Here is a 24,756-nt window from a genome sequence, read left to right as displayed (position 1 = left end):
AGTCATACAACTGATTAATTCCCTACTTCTGTTTTTTGATAAAAGGCAGCCATGAGTTGTGATTGATTCAAAATTAAACAAAGAGAAATAAAATATATTAATGTCAGCCACTGTGTCATAATGAGTCACTGTGTGCGTGGGAGTAAAGTAAAGTCAGTTTGAGGAACTCTTCAGTCTGAAAACACACACAGCCGTGTGTTACTCACGTGTGTTGCTTGGTTGCGAGTCCATAGGAATCATCATTTTGCCCCGTGTGCCCCTCCTGGCAGCCAGAGAGCGCTCCAGAGTGGAGATGCTGCTGGAGGCTTCATCACCGTCAGCTCCTGCAACAACAACACACTCCAACACTCACACAGGGCAAAGCTTTTCATAGTTGAGAGCTAGTTCATACATGAGCTCAGCTAACGCTTTTCTAGTGGAAAGAACTATGTTGTACATGATATGATATGATATATACGATAGGGCTGTGTCAGATCAAACAGAATTCAAATTATTTAAAAAATGAGAACATCCGATGGACGTTGGAACGTGTGCCTTCCGCAACGAATATACAGCAGAGTTTTTTTAATTGTCCGTTTATTCGCCTGGGGCGGTGCGCATGATCCCACACTACATAAACACCTTTTTTTTTTTTAAATCGATTAATCCGTGGACCACCTGCATGCTGATCGGTGGAGAGCGATCCAAACCGAGTTTGTAAAACTTAAGTGTGTTGCAAATGTTACATAACAGATTTGGTTGGAATGCCCTCTAGTGGACGCGGGGCGTAATAATAAGCTGGTATAGGTGTAATGAGTCCCCCCAAAAGAAACACATTAAAAATTCGTATATAATTTGAATATTTAACATCAATCTTGAAGGGAAGATTGACAGCCCTAATATACAATAAAAAAATAATCATAAAACAGTTTTAAAAGACTCTATAATATATGATTATGAATGTGGATGATTTTTAAGTGATCAATAATTAGAAGAAGGAGTGAATGGAAATCCATCCTGTACCTGAGTGGCTGCTCTTGCTGCCGATCTGACTGTCTGATTGGCTGTGTGCGACCTGGGGGAGGTCCTGGCAGGACTGGATGGGTGAGTCGTGTCCGGACGGAGCCACGCTGGGAGCCTTCTCCATGTTCTTCATCTCCATCTCCTCGTGATGGATCCACAGGTCTGGAGGCCGCAGGTCCTTCTGGCTGCCCTTCCTCTTACTGGCGCTGTGGCTCGCTCTCTTCCTGCACACAGGATAACACACAGCTTTAATACTACTACTACTACTACTACTACTACTAATAATAATAATAATAGTTTTTTGTAAAGCACTTTTCAAAACAAAATAAATTGCTTTCCAATGCAGAAACAAAATACAAAATACAGCCATGAAAACAATCAGCACAGTTGTGATAGACAACTTTATAAAATGAGGAGAACAATCAGTCAGTGAAACTGAGTTGAACATTCAGTTCTGAAGCCCTGCTAAAGCCCATTTGTAAAAATATGTTTCTAAAGGGGATTTAAGAGAGATATCACAATGAACCACATGTAGGCTGACGTTAAGAGTCACGTTGCTGGGCAACAGCTCAAATACCTCGCAGGGCATGAACACTGGGATCTGTGCTTCAGCCATAAGAGCATTTACCTCCTCATTTATAGAACAGATATAAAAAATAATAAATAAAAAAAACAGCTGAACGGAGAGATGAGGATAATTCTGTCTGAGACCTGATGAAAAGAAAAGTTAAAGTACAGTCATTCCCAGTGAAACTAGGATTATAAAATAATGCCTGCTGAAAAACCAAGAGCTGGATTTAAGAACAAAAAAGATCTGAAATGTCGTGAACTGGATTATAAACTCATTTGACTGGAACAACGAGAGTGAACTTAATTTTAGAGCCGGGGGCTGTGCTGTGACGGGATCACACTGCAACACTGTCAGAGATGTGTTGGTGTTTCCATACACAAGTATCTCAGCTACACACCTGCAAAGTGCACTAGAGCTGTTTCACTAATTAATGGATGTTCCTAGTACTTGAATAATCACACAATGAAACTTGTAACTCAGGCATCGGTACTTCCTCACCTTGACTACTGTTCAATTGTATGGTCTTGTGCTTCAAATAAAGACATAATGAAGACACAAGCTTCAACTGAGCTGCATGTCTGGTCTTAGGTTGCCCTTTCACAGCCAATGTCAAAGGTATACACACCAAGCTCAAGTGGCTGACTGTGGATAATAGGCTGTCTTGAAACCTTCTTTCTTTTTTTTCCCACAAAGTTTGTGCCTTACAATAAGCCCACATGTTTCTGTTATATTCACAATGTCCATAACCATCACACAAGACAGGCTGCAAAGGGTTTATCTGTTGTACTTCTTGCGAAATCGTGCTCAATGCAAAAATAGTCTTATATACAGAGTTGTCAATGCTTGTCATGTTGTAGTATTGTGTGTTGGATGTTGTACGTACAGAGTGACCATCAATTTCCCTTCAGAGGGATTAATAAAGTAAACCAACCAAGAAGAGCCATATCTTCTTGGAACAAGTTACCTGATAATAAATGAATAAATGTCTTAAAAGGCAATGCCTTGACAGGAAGACAGCATAGATTATTTAGATTTTTCACATGTGCTAAATTTTGCACATGTGGAAAATGGGTTCACATGGGAATTCATATGTGATTTGCATAAAATTGGGCCAAAACCACATGATTCTCATCTGCAAAATCACATTCACATGTGAATCACGTGTGAAGTTCATGTGGTTTTTCTGTAAGGGATTGGTATGTTATTGTTCTATTGATTTTGTTATCGATTTGTTGTTATGGGTACCATGCAGCTTTTTATATTATTTGAAAGTTTAGCTTCATTTCATGTGTGTTTGGTTATTTGATGTGGCTTTTTAATGGCCACCAGGAAGAGTAGCTGCTACCAGGTGTAGTAGCTAATGGGGATCTTAATAAAATCAAATCAAGTCAAATGAAATCATGACTGTTGTTCTTGTGCATTGGCTTTGAATGTGAAATGAAGTGTTTTTTTGTTCGAGTGCTCTCGGTTATCATCATAAGAAACAGTCAGATACAGTAACGACATATCTTACTTCCTCTGCTGGGCCGAGGAGCGCTGGGTGCAGATGAGCGCCACGATGACGACCACCACCACAGTGACGGCGCCCACAGACACCACTATGATGACCAGGAGGTTGCTGTTCTTCTGAGGTGTGGCACTGCCGTGGGGCGGACGCATCTGACCAATAGGAGACTCTGAAATACGACAGAGAAGTGAAGATTAGAAAGTGTAAAAACAAAAACTAAAGTAGATGTTGTCTGATGTGTAGTTTAATTCGTGAAACAGCAAGTTTACTCTTCTCACGGGGAGTTTCTTTTGTTGATGTCAGCGCTCATAGTAACATCACAACAAATTTCATTTTCAATTTTCAGAGAAACAGCAACGACTGCTGCTTTCTCATGGGAATCAAACACCATTCGCCAACGTCATGTCCATCACAATCCTCCTTATATAACATCTTTACATTGTTTGGGAATCTAACTGTACAAGATTGGAAATCTCTGAACAGAATTGCCTGTCTTGCTCACAAGACCACTGGTATCGTGCTGCCGTACAAACATGGCAGCGCAAGATGGCGACATTCTCTAAAGCAAGACTCTTGCTATATGTATATATAATAGAATAATTATAAGGCTATGAACCAAACGATTTTGCCAATAAACCTTGTCAATTTTTACACACTGGACCTTTAAATATTGTATATGACCCTACTGGTCACTCAAAGCTACGCTGAGCTCCGCACAAGGGTCTGGGACTGCTCCATAGGCGATTCATTTCAGAAGGCGGGGCCTTGTAAAAAAATCTTGTATGTGATTGGATAAACCACTTGTCCGTTATCTTGAATGACGTGCTACTTCAGCCACTCACTGCGAGCCGCCATTGTTGTTTGACTCAAACAGTCGCTTCAGCGCTACGTCACACCTCAGAAAGTCCCGCCCGGCGATCCTGATTGGTTCATTATTTTTGTAGCTTTGCGGAACTACAAGGGTCTGGCGAGAGCCAGGCTAGGTCACTCTGCCACTGCTCTTTTTGTTTCTCAGTATCGTGCATTAAATGCTCTTCCTCTCAGCATGTAAACAGTTTTTTCCCTGGTGCTGTGTGCAGTCTGAACAACTTTAAATCGCACACTTAATTTTTATGTATGTTAAATCATACTCCTGTTAGTCATACAGTGTTAGGCACTTTGTATGTATTTCATACTCCTGTACCCTTCAGGTGATTGTCGGCCTATCCATGGGGGCAGATTGTCACTTTTATTCTACTGTCTCTATCTATTGTATTTATTTACCTTGTTTTATTCTAGGTTTTAACAATGTTGTCTACTGTCTTATTGTCCTTAGTGTTCTGCTGAGCTCTTGCAAATTTCTGCAAATGGCAAATAAAGTGACTCTGACTCAACACACTGTTCTCTTTGCTCCTGTCACAATTACAGCGACCACTAGATATTACAAAATGTAACCACGGATCATAATACACCGATCAGGCATACTGTAACATTATGAGGCATAATATTATGAGGTTGATGCCAGTGCATGTGCAGGAATATGATAAAAAGTTTTTAGTTTTAGTTTTCATCTTAACTTTAAAGTTAAATTAAAATGCTTATCCAATTTAATGCTACACATTTTTTAAATGCACACAAATAGTGATTCTTCATTCTGTCTCATCATACACACCAGAATGGAAAATGACATTTCAATTTCATCCAAACAATTTATGTCAGCATAAATAGATATTTTCTTTTGAAGTACTTTGTAAACAGTTGTATTAATAGCTGACATTTGATTTAAAACCAGTTGAATTATTTTCTACTTATCTAAACAGATTTTTAATTGTTTACAGACAGCGGAATGCAACTAAATGCAGAATGCAACTGAAACACAAATGCAGAATAATTAAGACATTTCTTCTCTGATTCACCTGCCTCCAGTATTCTAATGAATAATGTGTCAGCTCAGTAACATAATGATGAGGTGTTCAATTAGTAAAGACACAACTAGAATTCACAGGCCTTCAGAATGAAAACCAGAGCTGCTTAACTCATCCTAACACAGTATACAGTGTGTGTGTGTGTGTGTGTGTGTGTCTGGTGTAAAGGCAGAAAGGGGAATTGATGACACACACTGTCATTCATTAACTCGACCTTGGAGCACGGAGAGAGAGAAAATAGGAAACAGGGGACAGTGGGAGCATGAAGTCAGGATGGAGAGAGGAGGGAAGAGTGGAGATGATGGAGAGGGGGAAAGAGAAAGAAAAGGGCAGAATGGTGGGTGGGAGAGAAGGGAGGGGGGCAAGAAGGAAATATTAAGAAAAATGTATAGGATAGTGAGAAAGAAGCACTGACTCTTTCACTCTATCTCCCCCTTCAGTTTTCACAATCAATGAAAACAACAATCCATCAAAGCTTCCAGCTGCAGCACAGACCACAACATCACTCACTCTCCTCTCCTCTCCTTTCCTTTCCTTTCCTTTCCTTTCCTTTCCTTTCCTTTCCTTTCCTTTCCTTTCCTTTCCTTTCCTTTCCTTCCTTTCCCTAGATTTCATTTCAGGATCTTTCATTTCATCATTTTAAAGCTGTGATATGTAACATCTGTCAAAAAATTTGACTGAAATCTTCAAAAAAAAAAAAGTCTGTCTGTTTATTGTGTGTTGAAACGGTGATGCTGCCCAGCTGGCCCTGACCTGACCCACGCTGTGTGACCCACACCGGATGCTGTGGGAGGCAGTGGCCTGTCCACTCTGTCAGCTTCATCCAGACTTGTGGAGAAGGCCGACTCCCTGAGACCTTCGCTGTCTCCGCCGCAGAGGACGGCTTCTGACACAAAGCCCTGCTGGACGCCACGGCCACGGAAAATAAACCATGGCAGAAGAAGGCAAACACAAGTAAACACAGTTGTGTGCTTTATCACAGTAAATTATGATCAGCGTGTTCCCAGTTAGACTATAAAAACTATAAACCATAGAAGTAAAGACATCAAAGTAGGATTTTGGAAAGTAATGGGGACACGTGCCTTAAATCCCATGTGGACAATACAGCTTTAAATCTTTATGTTTATGTCGTGTTCCTCTGAGCGTTGGAGGGGAGAAAGTGAAGTATTGAGGGAACATGGAGGAGCATTGAGGAGACATCTGTACACTATGGTGACAGAAAATGACCTGGATTGGTCAAATCTATGTCTTTTTCCTGCCCTGCCTCTGACTCCACACATAATAAAAACCTGGCCTTGTTTTCACGCAGAAAATTGATCAGGAGGAAGAGAACTGCTCTTGAGAAGTGCTTAACACGCACTTCAACTCAAGGTCAACACATAGAAGAATTCACACTCACATAAATCAAATCCATAAAGAACAACACGGTGCTGGTGGAGAGATATACTGAGCTGTAAACTCTGGCCTTCGTACACACCTCCCTCCCTCTGCTGCCCAGGAGGACAATGAAGCTTAAATGTAAAGATTACACCTCTACTTCTAAAGTTTTTGTCTTCTCAGATCCAAACACTCACCTCCTCCTGCACTGTGAGGAGGGTTTATACGACTGCAGGAGGAGGACAGAGAGGAATCCACTGTCTGGTAATGGCTCAATTGCATGTTCTTGCTTCAGATTCAGGGTCCAAGTGTTCTTCATGCTGATTCATTATGGATGATAAAGGGATAGTTCAACATTTTGGCAAATTTGCCTATTGCCATAATCCCTATGGTTTTAGGAGTAGGTAAATTTCCTTTAATTGTCAGTGCAAGCTGTTTTTAGATAGGCGGGGCAGAGACGTGAGCTCTGCACGGCACGCTGTATTTCAGGGTTTTCCCTCATCAAACTCATCAAATACACAATCCAACAACTCCAAAACACTCACATGGACAAGTTGTGACCTGCACATTCACCACGCTATGAAATAATAATGGAACGTTACGAGACTGAGTTGTTTTCAAGGCAAATGCGTAGCCAGAACTACATTCCAGACACAGCTGCTCGACAGAGTGACTTCAAAAGCGCAAGTAGTTCTGAGTATTTGCTTCATGTGTCGTAATGTTACATAATTATACGTTATTATTTCACAGTGTGGTGAATGTGCAGGTCACAACGTGTTTTGGAGTTGTTGGATTGTGTATTTAGTTTGATGAGGGAAAGGGGAAAGTACCGTGCAGCTCACGTCTCTGCCCCGCCAATCTAAAAACAGCTTGCACCGACAATTAAAGGTAATAAAGCCACCAGCACCACCAGAGCTGGGGAACCATCGAGAAGATGGCCAAAGACAGACAGAAGTGGAGGGACTTTGTTGCTGCCCTATGCACCAGCCGGCGTAATGGGGATAGGTAAAAGTAAGTAAGACTATAGGAATTATTGCAATAGGCAAATTTGCCAAAATGTTGAACTATCCCTTTAAGACCTACTGGGACACTTTCATACAGTAGCAACTTTAAATATTATTAATAACATCAGTGCATTTCCCTCTCTGATACAGAGGTCATGCCCTCCTGTATTTATACTTTTATATTTATGGGAATTTTAAAATTTTCATTTCACGTACTGTATGTTTGGTGGGTCGTTTGCAGACTGTTTTGACGCAATGCATGAAGATGATTTCATAAATTAATAAATGATTCAGTATTTCTGCAACAGAATGTTAGCCTATTCCTGGTAGAGTAGAGAAACTTTGAGTCTTCCTCTTTAGAAATAAAACTGTACACCTTCTTTTTATGCGTCTGTAATTTCCTTCTAACTTCCTGGGGAGTTTCCTACAAAGAGCGACATCATTCTGTACCAGTGATAGGAAATATTAGATGTTCGGTACAATCAATCTAAACTTCTAAAAATGCAAAAGGGAGAGATGATGGGAGCAGTAACTGACAGACAGGAAGTCAAAACTGACCCGCCAGCAAAAAAAAAAAAAAATCTATGTTTGTGATGATAACAGGAGCATTAACAGCCTCTGCTGAGATGCCCTTGAGTGAGGCACCGAACCCCCAGCGGCTCACGGATGCTGTGTGGAATACATTAGAAGCTCTCTGCAGCTTAAAGCCACAACAACATCAACAAGAGGGCCACAGGTTGTGGAAAAATCCTCGAAACCCCAGAAATCCAGCAGAGAAACTAAACTGATCTCCAAACACAATGTTAAAACAAACACACATATCTATCACTGTAGAACGGCACGTGATTGGTCAAGATAAAACCAGAGGAAGAAACATCACAACACACTTCCTGTAAAAACAGTAGTCTCATATTGAACATATTAGCTTTTGTTTTAAAGGGATAGTTCAACATTTTTGGTAAATTGGTCCATTGCCATAATCCCTATAGTCATAGCAGTAGGTTCATTACCTTTGATTATCGGTGCAAGCTACTTTTAGAACGGCGGAGCAGAGCCGTGAGCTGCTCAGAGTTACGCTACGGAGGCTGATGGGATTTCTTGGTTTCCCTCATCAAACTCAGCAAATACACAATCCAACAACTCCAAAATGCTCTGGTGGACAAGTTGTGACCTGCACAGAGTTGTTTTAGAGGCAGGTAGGAGGAAGATAACGAACCAATTTATATGACTATAGGGATTATGGCAATGGGCCAATTTGCCAAAATGTTGAACTATCCGTTTAAATACTTGACAAGCCTTTCCTACACGTTACAATTTCATGAATGAGTCCTGGAGATTTTTAGGGGTGATCAAAAATGGCTGAATGATATAAAATTATATTTCTGGGACATAAAAATCCAAATGTATGAACATTGTGCTGTGCTTAGTTTGTGTCTGGTGTTTGTGCTCATCCAGCCCTTGTGGTCACTACAGTGTGTGTAAAGAGAGAGAGGAAATGTCTTTTAAGTGACTTAAGTGAGGCTTCAGGGGATATGAGGGTTAGAAATGTTAATCTCATCTATTAAAAGTATTTTGCATCACAAAGTTCTGTTGCTCCGAGCTGCGATATTTTTAACTTTAATTGCTTTCTGCTTTGAGCAGGAAGATGCTCTCAGCCCTGTCAGGCGCTAACACCAACTTCTCTGGAGAAAATGGGAAAAAAACAAAAAAAAAACACACACACACATCAGTGAGCCAGACCTCCTCCTCCTCCTCCTCCTCCTCCTCCTCCTCCTCCTCCTCCTCCTCCTCCTCCTCCTCCTCCTCCCTCTGCTCAGATACTGTCACCACATCACAACAACAGAGTCCTCTCTCCTCTGGACCGTCTGTTCAGGTCACTCTCAAGTTAGAGGAAGCTCTGCCACAAAAAAGGCCAATACTGTGTTAAAGATGAAATAGTGCTGAGCTGCTGAACCCTCCATAAAGCCAGAGGAGGCTGGAGGTCACGGGGGTGGGAGGGGGCAGATTTATGGTTGCCTCCAGCAGAAGCAGAAACACTGCCAACTAAATGCTAACAGTCCATATTCACACACGACACACACACAACCTTTGTTGGAGGAGGAGCAACTGAACAATTCTCCTTCCAGGAGGAAAGAAAAAATATTAGCATTAGTTTGAATTTCACCAGTTTTGATTTTATTAATAGTAGCAGTGTTAGTTTTAGCAGAGTGTTAGTCTGTTATAATCATTAATATGATTAACCTGCACTTACACATTAAATTGAACTTTTGTTCATCACTAACTTAGTTACTGAAAATATGTCTTTATGTCTCCTTATAATTTTATACAGATTAGATATCCTTTGTTATCCTTAATATTGTTGCTAGGGTCTGTATTTTTATTCTATTCTATTGGAGCTGCTGTGACTCAATAATAAAGTATTATTCTATTCTATTCTAATAGGAATATTAATGTCAGTCTTTGTATAAAGGGTTAGAGTAGAGAGTTACTATGAAATTCAATATTACTCGAGCATAAACAGTATGAGCATGATCATAGATGATTTCAAGGTAACATTTGAATTGGAGCAAAAATTACTAATAATATATGAATAATGATTCTTGGTAGTTCTATGTTAATAATGTAAGCACACTGTTAATTATTTGCCTATACTCACATAAAGAAGAGTCTATTGCAGTTTTACTGTATGTACAGTGCAGTGCTTTGAAAACACAATCATGTTTTAAAAGTTTTAAATAGTTAAAACCGTTTTTTGTATTAAAAACCCAATGCTTACATTTTTATTACTTTCGTACTGTTACTGTGAGGTGTTAAGTTATTACTAACATAATAAATGTGTTATTGTTTTATTGCTTTGAAAAGTTGAAGATTTATGTGCCGCTGCACTTTAAACCCTGCTTCTCAAAACTGATTATATCATAAATTAGTTTCAGTTTGTATAATCACTGTTTTACTAAAATATTAGGTCTGAAGAATGTTTCCTGCCGGTGGTGACTCAGCAACAACAAGTGATGCTAATGGACTGCAAATCAGACATTAGCAGCTGGAGTCAGGAGTCAGGTCGGAGAGGGTTATATAAAGAAGGGTAGACATGACGGAGCAGAGCCGTCAAACAAGTGAGGCCCTGATGGTGCTGCAGAATCTCACACACACACGTCATGTATTTCTCTGATGGTCACATTCTCTAATGGAGAAGAACTGTGTGTGTGTGTGTGTGTGTTACCGTTGATGCTGCTTTTGTCGATGAGGTTGGTGTCAGACGGCCAGTAGCTGTGGTCTCCTCCTCGGCCTGGAAGACAATCAACTCACAGTTATTTTACTGATGGGAGAGTGACATCACACACACATTGGTTCCTTATTCAGAAGCAAATGAACTGAAATGATGCATCCACACACACACACACACACACACACACACACACACACAACACGTCATAAGTGAAATGTCTGGGTGTGTGTGTCTAGTTTGTGAGTCCACATCTTCCAGTGTTCCTGTAGTGATGACTTGTGGGCATTTACACCCTCATGTTGCTGAAGGGGAGTGTTCTGCACAGGAGGAGATTAGGACTAGAAATAGAGAACTGCCTAAGGGTCTCAGACACTCAGGGGTTGGAGGGGGGCAAACATCCTACGATGAGTGGCATTTATTTTAAAGGGATATTTCAACATTTTAGCAAATTCGCTTATTGCCATAATCCCTATAGTCTTAGGAGTAGGTTCATTACCTTTAATTGTCAGTGTAAGATGTTTTAAGATCGGCTCTGCACGGTGCGCGGTATTTCCGCCTTTCCCTCATCAAACTCATCAAATACACAATCCAACAACTCCAAAACGCTCTGGTGGACAAGTTGTGACCTGCACATTCACCACACTATGAAATAATAATGGAACATTACGAGACAAATGCACAGTATATATACCAGAGGGTTGGCCGAGTAATTGCTTCATGTGTCGTAAGGTTACATAATTATACGTTATTATCTCATAGCGTGGTGAATGTGCAGGTCACAACTTGTCCACCAGAGTATTTGATGAGGGAAACGTAGAAATACCATGAGCCTCCGTTGCGTTAGTTGAGCAGCTCACGTCTCTGCCCCGCTGATCAAAAAACAGCTTGCACCGACAATTAAAGGTAAAGAACCTACTCCTAACACAGGGATTATGGCAATAGGCTAATTTGCCAAAATGTTGAACTCTCACTTTAATCCAGCCACCATTTAGATATACTGCCTTTCCCCTAAGAGATGAGTAGGGCTGGAGTCAATCTCACCCAACAGTATGTGAGGGGAGGGTTCACCCTGGACTAGTCAACAGTTTATCACAGGACTGATGATCTCCAAAAGGCATAAAGTTAAATATGAAACACTCTTTTGCAATATTTGAATCAATATCAGTGTTTTAGAGTGAAAAGGAAACAAAGCAGCAGCCTGCAAAAGAATGGGAAACCCAGGAGACTTGAGCTCTCAGATAACTTTGACCAAGGTATCAGACAAGATATTTACGATTTACACAATGTGATAGTTTCCCGGGGGGGGGGGTACTAACTACTAACTATGCAAGGTGGTCAAACATTTGCTGTGGGCCCTTTTCCTGGGGGCAGGACTGCACTACACTACATATAGAGCTTTTCACACACCACCACCACTGGTAACCAGAGATATCCATGTATTGATCACATATACTTTTTTTAATGAAAATCAGTGTATCTAATTCATTTTCCAGCAACATGAAGTATTTCTGGCAGGTTGTTTTCATTTGTTTTCTCCTCCAGTTGAGAGAACAGCAGGTGAGCCTTTAGGTGAACACGCAGCACTTGGAAGAATGGATTTTTGCGGAGGATGTCAGAAGCGGGTCATCACAGAAGCTGTCAGAGAACAGAGTCTGGAAACTGATGTGAGAGATTTCAAAACCTCAAAAGTTGCCGATCCTGCCAGCCAGGAAACTGAATCTTAAGACCTTCACATCTCAAATTCACTTCAATCCAGATATAATACATAATTCTTCCGCAAATTAAAGCTGAAAGCCGTCATCCGGCTGCAGCTGGGGCTCCGGCTCAGCCCTGCTCCCACTAAACATTAAACAGATTGGATTCTTTCTTGCAAGTTGAAGTTACAGAAATCAGCGCGGTTAAAGTCACTCTGGCTTTGTGTGTGTGCATTCCACTGTGTGCGTTAGCGAGCGAATGTGTTTACAGCCCGAACCTCCACAGTAACCGGGCTGAGCATCAATCTTCCCTCGCCCCTAACAACACTTCTGATTTATACGGAGAGGGACTGCAGTGTGTACATGTGGACATACTGCACACACACACGCGCGCGCATGCGTACTTGTCAGTGACAAACAGCAACATTTAACACCCTTACACCGTCTCCCAGGCTCAGTTAAGTCCAGCTGCACGGGACACATCTGTAAATTGCGGTGACTCCTATATTACAGTTCCGCTGTATATTCACCTGAACAACAGACTGGAATCAGTTTGTACCTTTTGCTGACAACTGAAAAAACCCCAGACCTGAGTCAGATCATCAACAATCAGCTGACTAAACCAACAACAGGATGCAGGACATGTGCTTTCTGGAGTTAAAGAGATGGTTCAACATTTTGGCAAATTGGCCCATTGCCATAATCGCTATAGTCATAGCAGTAGGTTCGTTACCTTTCATTGTCGGTGCAAGCTATTTTTAGAACGGCGGAGCAGAGCCGTGAGCTGCTCAGAGTTACGCTACGGTTTTCCTCATCAAACTCATTAAAATACACAATCCAACAACTCCAAAATGCTCTGGTGGACAAGTTGTGACCTGCACATTCACCACGCTATGAGATAATAACGGAACGTTACCAGACTGAGTTGTTTTAGAGGTAAATTCATGCAAAACCGCTGATGCGCGTTGCCTTCAGGGACAGTTTTTCAGCAAGCAGTCTCTGTATTTACCTCGTAAACAACTCTGTCTCGTAACGTTCTGTTATTATTTCATAGCGTGGTGAATGTGCATGGTCACAACTTGTCCATGAGAGCAGTTTAGGGTTGTTAGATTGTGTATTTGATGAGTCGGATGAGGGAAACCAAGAAATCCCATTAGCCTCTGTAACGTAGCTCTGAGCAGCCTGCCGCTACACTCCGCCATTCTAAAAATAGCTTGCACCGGTAACAAACTGCTATAACTCTAGGGATTATGGCAATGGGCCAATTTGCCAAAATGTTGAACTATCCCTTACTTAGTACAGACTTTGTCCCACAGAGGATGTTCATATGGGGGGCTGACATACAGCTCCTGGCAAAAGGATTAAAGGGATAGTTCACCCTAGAATGATATTTCGCTCATTATCTACTCACCCTCATGTTGACTAAGGGCTGGAAGAATTTTCAGAGTCCACCGTCCCTTCTCTGAGTTACAGGGGGTCTTGGCGTAGCAGTGCATTTCAATGCAACGGTTGCAAAGGGACACCAAAGCTCCTCTTCCTGGTCCGTCCAAATCTCGCGTGATTCGCAGTAACCGCACTGACGCCGGCGCAAATCACGCGAGATTTGGACGGACCAGGAAGAGGAGCTTCGAGAAGCTTCCGCTACAAACAAGCTTAAAATATAGACTTATTTAATTTTTTTTGGGACAATTACGCAATTTGGGGCTTCAGCACAAGACGGACATTACATACGAGCATCATGGAGGTATTTGGATGTTTTTTTGTGTGTGTTTTTTTACGAAGAGCTCTGGTGTCCCTTTGCAACCGTTGCATTGAAATGCACTGCTACGCCAAGACCCCCTGTAACTCAGAGAAGGGACGGTGGACTCTGAAAATTCTTCCAGCCCTTAGTCAACATGAGGGTGAGTAGATAATGAGCAAAATATCATTCTAGGGTGAACTATCCCTTTAATACGTCTTGAACTTTTCCACATTTTGTCATGTTACAACAACCAACTTAAATGTATTTTATTGGGATTTAATGTGATAGACCAACACAAAGTAGCACATGATTGAGAAGTGGAAGGAAAATGATTCATGGTGTTCAGAGTTTTTAGAAATAAAAATCTGTAAAGTGTAGTGTGCACATGTATTCAGCCCCCTGAGTCAACACTTTGTTGAACCTTTCTCTGTAGTTAGAACTGCAGGTCTTTTGTGGTTTCTCTCTACCAGCTCTGTACATCTACAGACAAACAGCTCCGGTCCAGTCAAAGTGGATGGAGAGAGTCTGAACAGCAGTTTTCAAGTCTTGCCACAGATTCTCAGTAGGATTGAGGTCTGGACTTTGACTGGTCCGTTCTAACACATGGATCTGCTTTGATGTAAACCAGTCCATTGTAGCTCTGGCTGTGTGTTTAGGGTGGTTGTTCTGCTGGAAGCTGAACTTCTGCCACCACCATGTTACACTGTGAAGATGGTGTGTTCAGGTTCATGTGCAGTGTTAGGTTTCCGCCACACATAGCATTTTGCATGTAGCCAAAAAGTTCAATTTTGGTCTTTGATTTGTAGAAACTCTTGAACACCATGTATCAATTTTCCTCCACTTCACAATCATGTGCTACTTTGTGTTGGTCTATCACATTAAAAGCCAATAAAATACATTTAAGTTTGTGCTTGTAATGTGACAAAATGTGGAAAAGTTCAATGAGTATGAATACTTTTGCAAGGCGCTGTATCTCTACAAGTTTAGAACGGATCAATGTTTCTGAATGATGACAACTCTGATTACACTTTCAATTCAAAGGTTGAAAAAAAACCCAACCAAATAAAACATTAAAGCTACAAAACTGTTAGAATGATTCCAGAGCTGCTGTAAAATCTGAAACTTTCCTGTAGCGCTCTGAAAAAGTTTGTGGCGCTCATTAGCATCACGTCCCCTTCTGCTGCTGTTTGCTGCGGCTGATGAATAGAACCACACAACACAGCGTTAATTATGTCAGAGTTAATTTGATGAACTTAAATATGGTAAACAGCTCTTTTCCATCGCCTCTCATATGTCTGCATTAATAATTACAACAGTCTCGTTTTGCCCTCTCCCTCGCTCTCCCTTTATTTCTCTGGCTGAAGAAAAATGAATTTCTCCGCGCAATGAACAAACGACTTTCCCTGGGCTTGATGAGTGGAGGCTGTTTGCATAAAGTGAAAAATATATTCAATTAAGGGGAAAATGAAGTAGTAGTTTTCACACTTTTCTTCTCTGTCTCTTTTTCACATTAACTGATTTCTCATTAGTGTACAATAGACTAACAACTCTGAAATGTTTGCCCTCGTCTTAGCAGGCTCATCCCTCCTTCACACTTCTATCATTTCTTTTATTTTACATTATTTAACTCTCTCCTGTTTTATAACTTTCTATCCTACTTTCTGTTCTTTCATCCCTCTTCCTCTCATCTTTCTTTTCTTTATTCTAAAGCATTCTCCACAGAACAGAAGTTGTAAAAACAGATTGTTATGGAACAAATTCTCAACAAGGTCAACTTCAATACATCAAAATGAGTGTCACTGCTCACAAATTCCTCTTCTGTATTTCTTTTGGACCTAAAATAACCAAGCTCCTGCTAGATTGGAACAATACCCAACACATTGTACTGTGTAGTACTGTGGTATTGAGAGTGTATTTCTAAGCTCTTCCTATTTTTTCTTCTTCTCAGAATCGACTGCATTTGTACTCATACTCAAATAGTTTATTTTCAACTCAGGTGGAAAGAGAAAAAACAAGATGACTGGGACCACACCAAACTTTTAGCATCACCTTAAAAAAAAAACAAGTGTCAAGCTAGCAAAGCTACAAGGCAACAGCCTTCATTTAGTTTTTAATTATCTTTCTGTGCCCTGTCTCTTCCCTTTTTTTCACAGTGGAAAAACTTCAACACATGACTAAGTGTTTGTCAGTGCCAGCCATCTTCATTTTTCAGAAGCTATCAGGTTATCTTGCTAATTAGCTGCCACATGCAACAATGTTAGCAGCAATAACTACATTGGAGCAGTGAAGTTATATAGATCTACTGATGGTCAGTGGTACATGTCTCTGGCAGACTTTTCCCGCAATCGAACGGGTGGGCAATTTCTAGTTTGTTTTTTTGACTTGGTAGACATCTCTAGTGAACAGTTTGGCATGATAACCATTGCAAACAGGTAGCTTAGTGGTGGTTATCATGTGTTGAATAGGTGGACCGGTAGAGTGGAAACTTGAAAACTGTGTATAGTGCTTGTTCGGTATTATGCTGTTTGTTGACCACTCAGTGCCTAAATCACTTCAAGGATGTTTTTCCCTTTTATCAAGACCCTACTGTAATAATAATAGACTCACCTCAGAAATATGTGAATGAAAATGTGATAAAAATTAGAACATAGGCCTACACATGAAATAGCCAACGTTTTTAGAGTGTTTTACTTTTCATGCAATAACAAGAACAAACAAATATTTTTTTACACAATTAAAATCAACTAAAGAGCTTGCTCCTTCTGTCACAAATAATGTGGAGCATACTGCCAGTACAGTATTTCAAGTGTCCCTCTGTCAATGACCTACGCCTGGCCAACAGCCTGAACGAGTTCTACTGCCGCTTTGAAAGACAATGGGACAGACCTGATATCCCCCACACCTCCAACCACTAGCCATCGATCAGCAACAGCTCCTCCAAACCTGGATCACCTACACAGCCCCACACCCAAGTGCCACCCTCCCCCACACCTCTCACACCTCTCTCCATCGTAGAAATCAAATCAAATCAAAGAAGGAGAGGTGAGGAGACTGTTTAAACGGCTGAACCCGTGCAAAGCTGCAGGCCCAAACTCTAGCCGTTTTCCTACTAACATCAGCGGGTCGACGCAGGTTTTTTAAATGCGGGTCGACCCGCTAACAATCGGCATTTGGCTTCTTTCCCATTGACCAAAATGAGCCGGGTCTGTCTGTCTAACCCCCGCATAAAACAGTCGCCCCGCTTTCATTCGCAGTGCGAGAAACACCGTGTCATGCCCCAGCCGCCCGCCACGGAGGACAGCGAGTCTGCCGCGGCCGCCTTATGATGGACGTCCGCGGCACAACATGTCAGTTAAACAGACTGTCGCTTCTTTTTTTTCAATCTTTTTTGGTCAGTGTTCTTTGATCTTTAAATCCCAGTCTTGAATGCAAGCAGAGCTTTGTTTTGGTAGCCTACGTGAGACGCGACTGGTACGATGATGTGGCATCACGTAACGCCCAATGTCATCACATAAATTAGCGGGTTGAGCCGGGTCTGGTGTTCCCACTGCAAGCCGATCAGAGCCGAGCCGATTGAAGGCGATTTTAACCCGCGTCGCTTGCCGAGTCATTTGACGCGGGTCGACGGGGGGGCATACATCAGTCCGATTGAAAAGTCCGACAGCTCATTTCTCCGACTACCCATTCTACAGTGTTAAGGTTAGGTTTAGGGTAAGGTTGAGGGTTAGGGCTACTTAAGTCGGAGAAATGGGAGGTCGGACTAATGGACTCAAAAATAAAGAAATGTATGGTCGGAGAAATGGGTAGTCAGACAGACGTCCCGGGTTGACGCGGGTCGGTGCGTTTATGGGTTTAAAAGGGTTTTTTGGCCAGTGGGAAAGGGGTATAAGTCTCCCCCTCCACCCTGAAGCACTGAGCCAATCAGCTGTCTCCGGTGTTCACACACATTTTTAACACCTCACTGGAGAACTGTCATATGCCAGCTTGCTTCAAGGCCTCAGCCATTGTTCCAGTTCCCAAAAAGACAAGGATCACTGGCCTTAATGACTACAGACCTGTTGCTCTGACTTCTGTGGTCATGAAGACTTTTGAGTGCCTCGTCTTGTCCCACCTTAAGGACATTACAGTTCACCTACAGAGCCAACAGATCTGTAGATGATGCTGTAAACATGGCCCTCCACTAGCACCTGGACTGGATCCTACGCCAGGATACTGTTTGTGGACTTCAGCTCTGCCTTCAATACGATCATCCCAGCTCTGCTCCGTGACAAGCTCTCCCAGCTTAATGTGCCTGACTCCATGTGCAGGTGGATTACGGACTTCCTGACTGACAGACGGTAGTTCGTGAGGCTGGGGAAGCATGTCTCTGACACCCAGACCATCAGCACTGGATCCCCCCAAGGTTGCGTCCTTTCTCCTCTGCTGTTCTCCCTGTACACCATCAGCTGCACATCTGGACACCAGTCTGTCAAGCTCCTGAAATTTGCTGACACCACCCTCATCTGCCTCATCTCTGATGGGGACGTGTCGGCCTACAGCAGCGAGACGGACCCTCTGGTGTCATGGTGCAACATGAACAACCTGGAGCTGAACGCTCTGAAGACAGTGGAGATGATAGTGGACTTCAGAAAGGACCAAGCTGCCCTCCCCCCTGTCATCCTCTGTGACTCTACAGTGACCCTGGTTGAGTCCTTCTTCTTCCTGGGCACCACCATCTCCCAGGAGCTCCAATGGGAGCAGAACATCAGCTCCCTCACCAAGAAGCCTCAGCAGAGGATAGGCTATACTTCCTGCTGCAGCTGAAGAAGTTTCACCTCCCTGTGAAGATGCTGGTGAACTTCTACACTGCCACCACTGAATCCATCCTCACATCCTCCATGTCAGTCTGGTGTGCTGCAGCTACAGCCAGAGACAAGGCCAAACTGCAGCGTGTCATTCACTCTGCCCAGAGGGTGATCGGCTGCAGCCTCCCATCTCTTCAAGAGCTGTACATCTCCAGGACCAGAGCCAGAATAGCTGCTGACCCCTCTTACCCTGGACACAAACTCTTCAAGCCCCTCCCCTCTGGCAAAAGGCTCCGGTCCATCCGGACCAGGACCTCACGCCACAAGAACAGTTTCTTCCTCTCTGCAGTCAGCCTAATGAACAATGCCCCAGTTCCCCCTAAATAACCCTAAACCTATGGATGTAATATGCTATAATGTTAATGTCATCTTTACTCACTACATCTTAGCCTTCTTAACCTTGGATGTATATATAAACTATTAAAAATGTTCCCTGTATAATGTGATTTCACAAAAGTCCTCTGCTACTTCCTGCTAACAGCAGTATTAAAGCCGATTTTCCCCCTCGCTCCCTCATGCACCCAGTGGAATTAGCGCCAACTAGTGGTGCAAACAAATATTATCTGCAGGGCCTTTCTGCAACTGCAAAGGCGCTCTAAATCATCAGTAGTGGCACACGAATTATGAAATGTGCAACATCGGAGAATGGCCATAATTGGTGTATATGGCATTTTTATGGTCAAAATAGTGAATGCATGATAAATATTGTTAAGCTACTCTTGTGCGAAGGTTATCATACCAATTAATAATCTGGACATATATAGGAATAATAAAATAGCAACAAGAATTTGCCCACCCTTTCGATTGCGATTGGTGGTCTGGCTCATGGACTATTTGTGAACCTGTGGTAGTTTTCATTCATATATCTTTTTTGTGTATTTTTTTTAATTGTTTCATGAAAAAGGAATAGGTAGCCTACATATTAAAGGGGACACATTATGGAAATATCACTTTTTGAAGGCTCTTTAACATATATTTGGGTGTTTGTTTTACCTTCTGGTCCCCAAAATGTGAGAATTTACAAAATAATAAGTAATTTTCAGGCTCTCTAGTTTGAAATCCATGTGGTTTTATGAGGAAACACTCAGTCGTATTTCAGTGATGTAACTAAGATTCAAATTTGCATAATAACACCCCTACCTGGTACCAGTAGAAGGGGTGGGGCAAACAGTGGTTCATTTGCATTTAAAGGGACAGGCACTGAAACCAGCCGTTCTGAACAGGGCTGTTTAGAGAGGATGAAAAGAGCTGTGATGTTTGATCCTTGGGGGATTTTTTACTGACAGACATGTCTTTAGGACACCTGGGAACTATGTTAATTTGTAGAAAAGGGGCATACTATTTAACAATAGTTGGTGGTGTTACACTGAACAATACAGACAGAGGTTTTTGACATGTGACAAACAGGACATATGGACATAGATAAATTAAATCGAGGAATTGTTGCCAGATTTTAAAAATGATTTCCAAGATTGTAAAATCAAATTCTGGAAATATTTTCTGCAATTTGGAGGGAGAACAGTGTAGTCTATGTACTACATTGAATTGTATCAACTTGTGTCTTGCATTTATTGCGCTATCATGGATGTTCTTAACACAGTTCTCCCACATCTTGTCTGAGATTTCCATATCCAATTCTCTCTCCCAAGCCTCCTTAAATGTGTATGACGAGGTGTCGTTTATATTCTGTAAGATTCCATAGAATTAAGACATTGCCCCTCTCGTATGGTTTGATTTAAAAAATAAAAAATAAAAAAAACTATCTAATGTGTGTGAGGTTTACGTTCATGTTGTGAAACACAAGCTCTCACAAAATGTCTCAGCTGTAGGAAACGGAATAAATGGGAACCTGGAAGGTGAAATGCCTGCTGCAAATGCTGAAAGTGTCCCTGAATACAAACGTTTCTCAAGTGATATTTCAGTCACATTTCTGTCTTTTGTCACGGAGCTGCTCTGGCCATCCCTCACTGAGAAACACTGAATAACGTTACACAGGCAGAGGTCAATGTATAATACACCTCCACTTTCATTAAGTTTCATTGTTAAACATACCACTTCATCCATTTATAAGGAGTGTTCAAGGCATGTAACCTCAACGTTGATCATTTGGATTTTTAATACACAGAATATTCAGCATTTCACCTCGTGAAAGGAGGACAGCTCCATTGTGTGTGCTGTGTGTTTGGAGCATGTCAGGCTCTTTTCTCCGTCTGCTGCTCTGTCTGTCTTTAGCTGTTCAAGGTAATTCATATATACAGCATATGCTTCAGTAACCATCTGAGAAACTTTGTTGTACTATGTCACAATTACGTACGTTATAGATTTCATATTACTTTTGCTTTCTGCACATCTTGTACCATTCTGAAAATGGCCTAATGTTGATTACAGGTCATATACTGGTCACACAAGTTAAGATTGTGAGTCATGCTTTAGCAGCATCAAGGTGTTTTAGACTATTTACTCTGCCCCTGGTGTTGAGCTTTTCAGTGATATAGAATTACAATGTTTACACTCAAAGAACGGTCATCTGTTATTCTGTATATTCTGTACATCCATTGTTATTTTACTAAGATTCCTAAATTATGCTTCTTTTCTTTAGCAGAAGAATGTCTGCTAATGTAAATGTTGGAAAAGAAAAGTAAAAAAAAACAAAAAACAAGTCCTAATTTACCAATTTGCGCAACTTCTAAAGTGTAATTCAGAGGAGACATTATTTTTCTTTTGTTTGTTATTGTTCCAGACGTCACCAAACCTTTTAGGCAAATCAGGTCTGTGGACAAGGACGTCCACAAACAACTGTGTCCTTGTGTGGAGCTATGGTAGTTCAACATGTTGTTCCAAACTAAAGGACAGAAAAAGACACTTCAAGAGATGTGTTTAGTTTTTTTCCTGAGGGCATGTTTCTGGTGTTTAAACAAACTGCTCACACTGTAGCCACCTGCTGCTGCTGCTGCTGCTGCTGCTCTGAATCCACTGACTCTGGATCAGCCGCTCATACACCCCACGTCATATAACCTGAACTATCACTGTAACAGACTAACAGACAGGGCTGGGCTCAGTGTGTGTGTCCTGCTGTAGTTTGTTCATGAACATGCGAAGCCATCAAAGCCTCATCTGCTTATATTAGAAGATACATTAACAATTTAGTCAACATGTGCTCTCACACACATCACAGTTCACACTGATGACTTGAACGTGTGAGGAGAAGTAACATGAAAAGAGATGAAAGATGAACCCGGGAGATGAAACATGATGATGAGATGAAAGCCAAGATGATAACATGTTTGACAGAAATCACTGCAAACTGAACAACTACAGCTTCCTGGAGTTAATTCTAAGATCATTTGATGCGAGTCAAAGATGATGTGATGAGTTTTGGTTTGTCAGATCAAAGTTAATTAGAGGATTTAAAGATTTAAAGCTGTGAACAGACACAACGATGGTGTTGAGATTAAATGTAGTTTGATGATAACTGAACATTTTTGTTGAAGAAATGATTGAAGGGTGAGACATGATGACAGATATCTGTAGAATTTAGATCATTTGAGGTCATGCAGAGCTTACAGTTCACACACACACACACACACACACACACACACACACACACACACACACACAGGAGAAAAAACAAAGTTTACCTTGATCATTGGCCATCTTGTCTGGATGTTCCACTGAACGAGAAACAGAGTGTCAGGAAACTCATGAAATATAAAACACAGGAATGTTTTTACAGATACAGCAGGTCTTGATCTTCAGTCTCACACACACACACACACACACACACACACACACACTATGGCAGACCTTTGGCTGTCCTGAAGTGGACAGGATCGGACAACGGGCCGACTCCCTTTGCGTTCTTGGCCTGAATCCTGAAGTAATAAACCGTGTCCAGGTTCAGGTCGACGACCTGGTGGGTCAGCCGGTCTCCGCTGATCGCCTCCATCACCCAGTCGTCTATCGGCATGTTCTTATCCAGCGTGTAGTACAGGATGTAGCCTGTCGGACGAGAAGGCAAGAGATGAACAGGTTTAACCTTCGTCTTGTTTCAGCTTTCTGCTGCGTCTCTGGTCGGTTTTGAATCAGTTGTAAAATACACAAAAAACTTATTTTTTCATCCAATTTGTTTTTCTTCTCTTGGTTACATTGTTAGGCTTCTTTATCCATGAAAATGTTGGTTTTAATATTTTTGGTCAGTCTACCCCTTGGCTTCAATTTAACCTTCCTCTTGTGAGCTTTCTGCCACCATCTTTTGTGTTAGGGTTGGTTTTGACCCAAGTCTTAAAGGAGACATATTCTGCCCCTTTTCCACAATTTAAAATAGTTCCCAGGTGTCTTAAAGACATGTCTGTGACATGCTTTGGTCAAAATCCCCCAAGGATCAAACATCACAGCTCTTTTCATCCTCTCAAAACAGCCCTGTTCAGAACGGCTGGTTTCAGTGCCTGTCCCTTTAAATGCAAATTAACCACTGCTTGCCCCGCCCCGCCCCTTCTACTCTTACCAGGTAGGGGTGGTGTTATGCAAATTTGAGAACTAGTTACATCATTGGAAGACAACTGAGGGAACAGCTCGTAAAACCACAGGGATTTCAACCTCAATTTTGACATTTTGGGGGCAAGAAGGCAAGACAAACACCCAAATGTTAAAGAGCCTTCAAAAAGTGATATTTCCATAATGTGTCCCCTTTAAATCAGCTGTAAAACACACTTTGCACTGTTCTTATCGTTAAAACCGGGTCAAAATTGACACTAACAACACAAATGTCATCATTTTAACCAGAGCATTTATACATTTTGTGAAAAAAAAAGTTTTATTCTGTTTAAATATAGGTTCCTGACAAAGCCAAAAAGCCTTGATGCAATAAAGTAATTGATGTGGCACTTTTAACCATTAAAAACCTAAAAATGGGTCAGTGGAGACCCTAACACCAGAGGAAGGTTAACAGAACAAGATGATGTTGTGATGTTGTGATGGTGCAGGCTGCAGCAGACGGTGCTGTCTCAGTGTTTAAAAAACATCAGCACACTTTTATTCTGTTTGTGGGGAAAACTGCTTCTTGACATTAGCAGTAAATGAGGCGCACGTTCCCTCATGTACAACTAAGATCTGATAAAAGACTCGAGGGTTGTGGAAAAAAAATACAACTGTAATATAAGACCAAGGCAGATATAACTGCTAAAGATTTAATGCGCAGGAAGTTTCATTACAGGAAGAAGAACAAACACATTTTACGAAATTACACACATAAAAAATATATATATACATTTCTAACATGACTTGATGTGTGTGTGTGTTGTGCTGCTTTGTGCTGTTTTCCCTGCAGGGAGCGTTTGATTCTCGTTCAGGGACGCTGCAGGAGGAGCAGAGCTCGTTAAAACAGACGGCTTTACAGCTGCGCTGATCGCCCAGAGAAAGAGAGAGAGAACAATGCAGGAAGGTGTGTGTGTCTGTGTGTGTGTGTTGGATACACATGGCAACAACCAGTGCCTTATGCTGTGTGCTGTTAACAGTTTCCTTAAGACTTGATCTAATCTGTTAACTGTAGAATCAGCAGCAGCTTTATTATTAAAAACCAAACCAACCTGTGGATTCGGTGTTTGTGTGATGGCTCACCTGTGATTCGTCCGTTTGCCTCCATCGGTGGCTGCCAGCTGATTAAAATGGCACGTGGTCGCCCCTCACGACTGATCACCGTCAGATCTTTCGGGGCCGAGCTCGGAGCTGTAATTATGTGTGAACAGGAGGAAGAGAGAAGAAAAAACTAGTGAGAGACGGTTGAAGGAGAGTAACTCCGGTGGAAAAGACACAAGTCGTCCTGGGGTGCAGGTGTGAACCTGAAGTTTCTGAGCTCAGTATAATGTGAGTGTAACTGAGCTGGTC

The 24,756-nt window shown here is 41.7% G+C and overlaps 1 protein-coding gene across 2 annotated transcripts in view; it reads right to left on the bottom strand.

The window, feature by feature from the left end:
* The window catches only part of dcc (DCC netrin 1 receptor), a 346,433-nt gene that overhangs the window by 55,136 nt on the left and 266,541 nt on the right, over positions 1-24,756 (bottom strand). For both annotated transcript variants that reach the window (XM_085794193.1, XM_085794194.1), the window contains exons 19-25: positions 24,490-24,597; positions 22,678-22,872; positions 22,512-22,544; positions 10,589-10,654; positions 3,087-3,249; positions 1,003-1,226; positions 207-323 (exon numbers count right to left, since the gene is read on the bottom strand). In XM_085794193.1, the coding sequence (XP_085650319.1) occupies positions 207-323; positions 1,003-1,226; positions 3,087-3,249; positions 10,589-10,654; positions 22,512-22,544; positions 22,678-22,872; positions 24,490-24,597 (906 nt within the window). The remainder of the gene's footprint in view (positions 1-206; positions 324-1,002; positions 1,227-3,086; positions 3,250-10,588; positions 10,655-22,511; positions 22,545-22,677; positions 22,873-24,489; positions 24,598-24,756) is intronic.

This window comes from Trachurus japonicus, chromosome 12 (assembly GCF_045865225.1).
Source record: "Trachurus japonicus isolate A0001 chromosome 12, Traja_1.0".
Taxonomy (NCBI): domain Eukaryota; kingdom Metazoa; phylum Chordata; class Actinopteri; order Carangiformes; family Carangidae; genus Trachurus; species Trachurus japonicus.
This window is presented reverse-complemented; position numbering and strand designations above follow the sequence as displayed.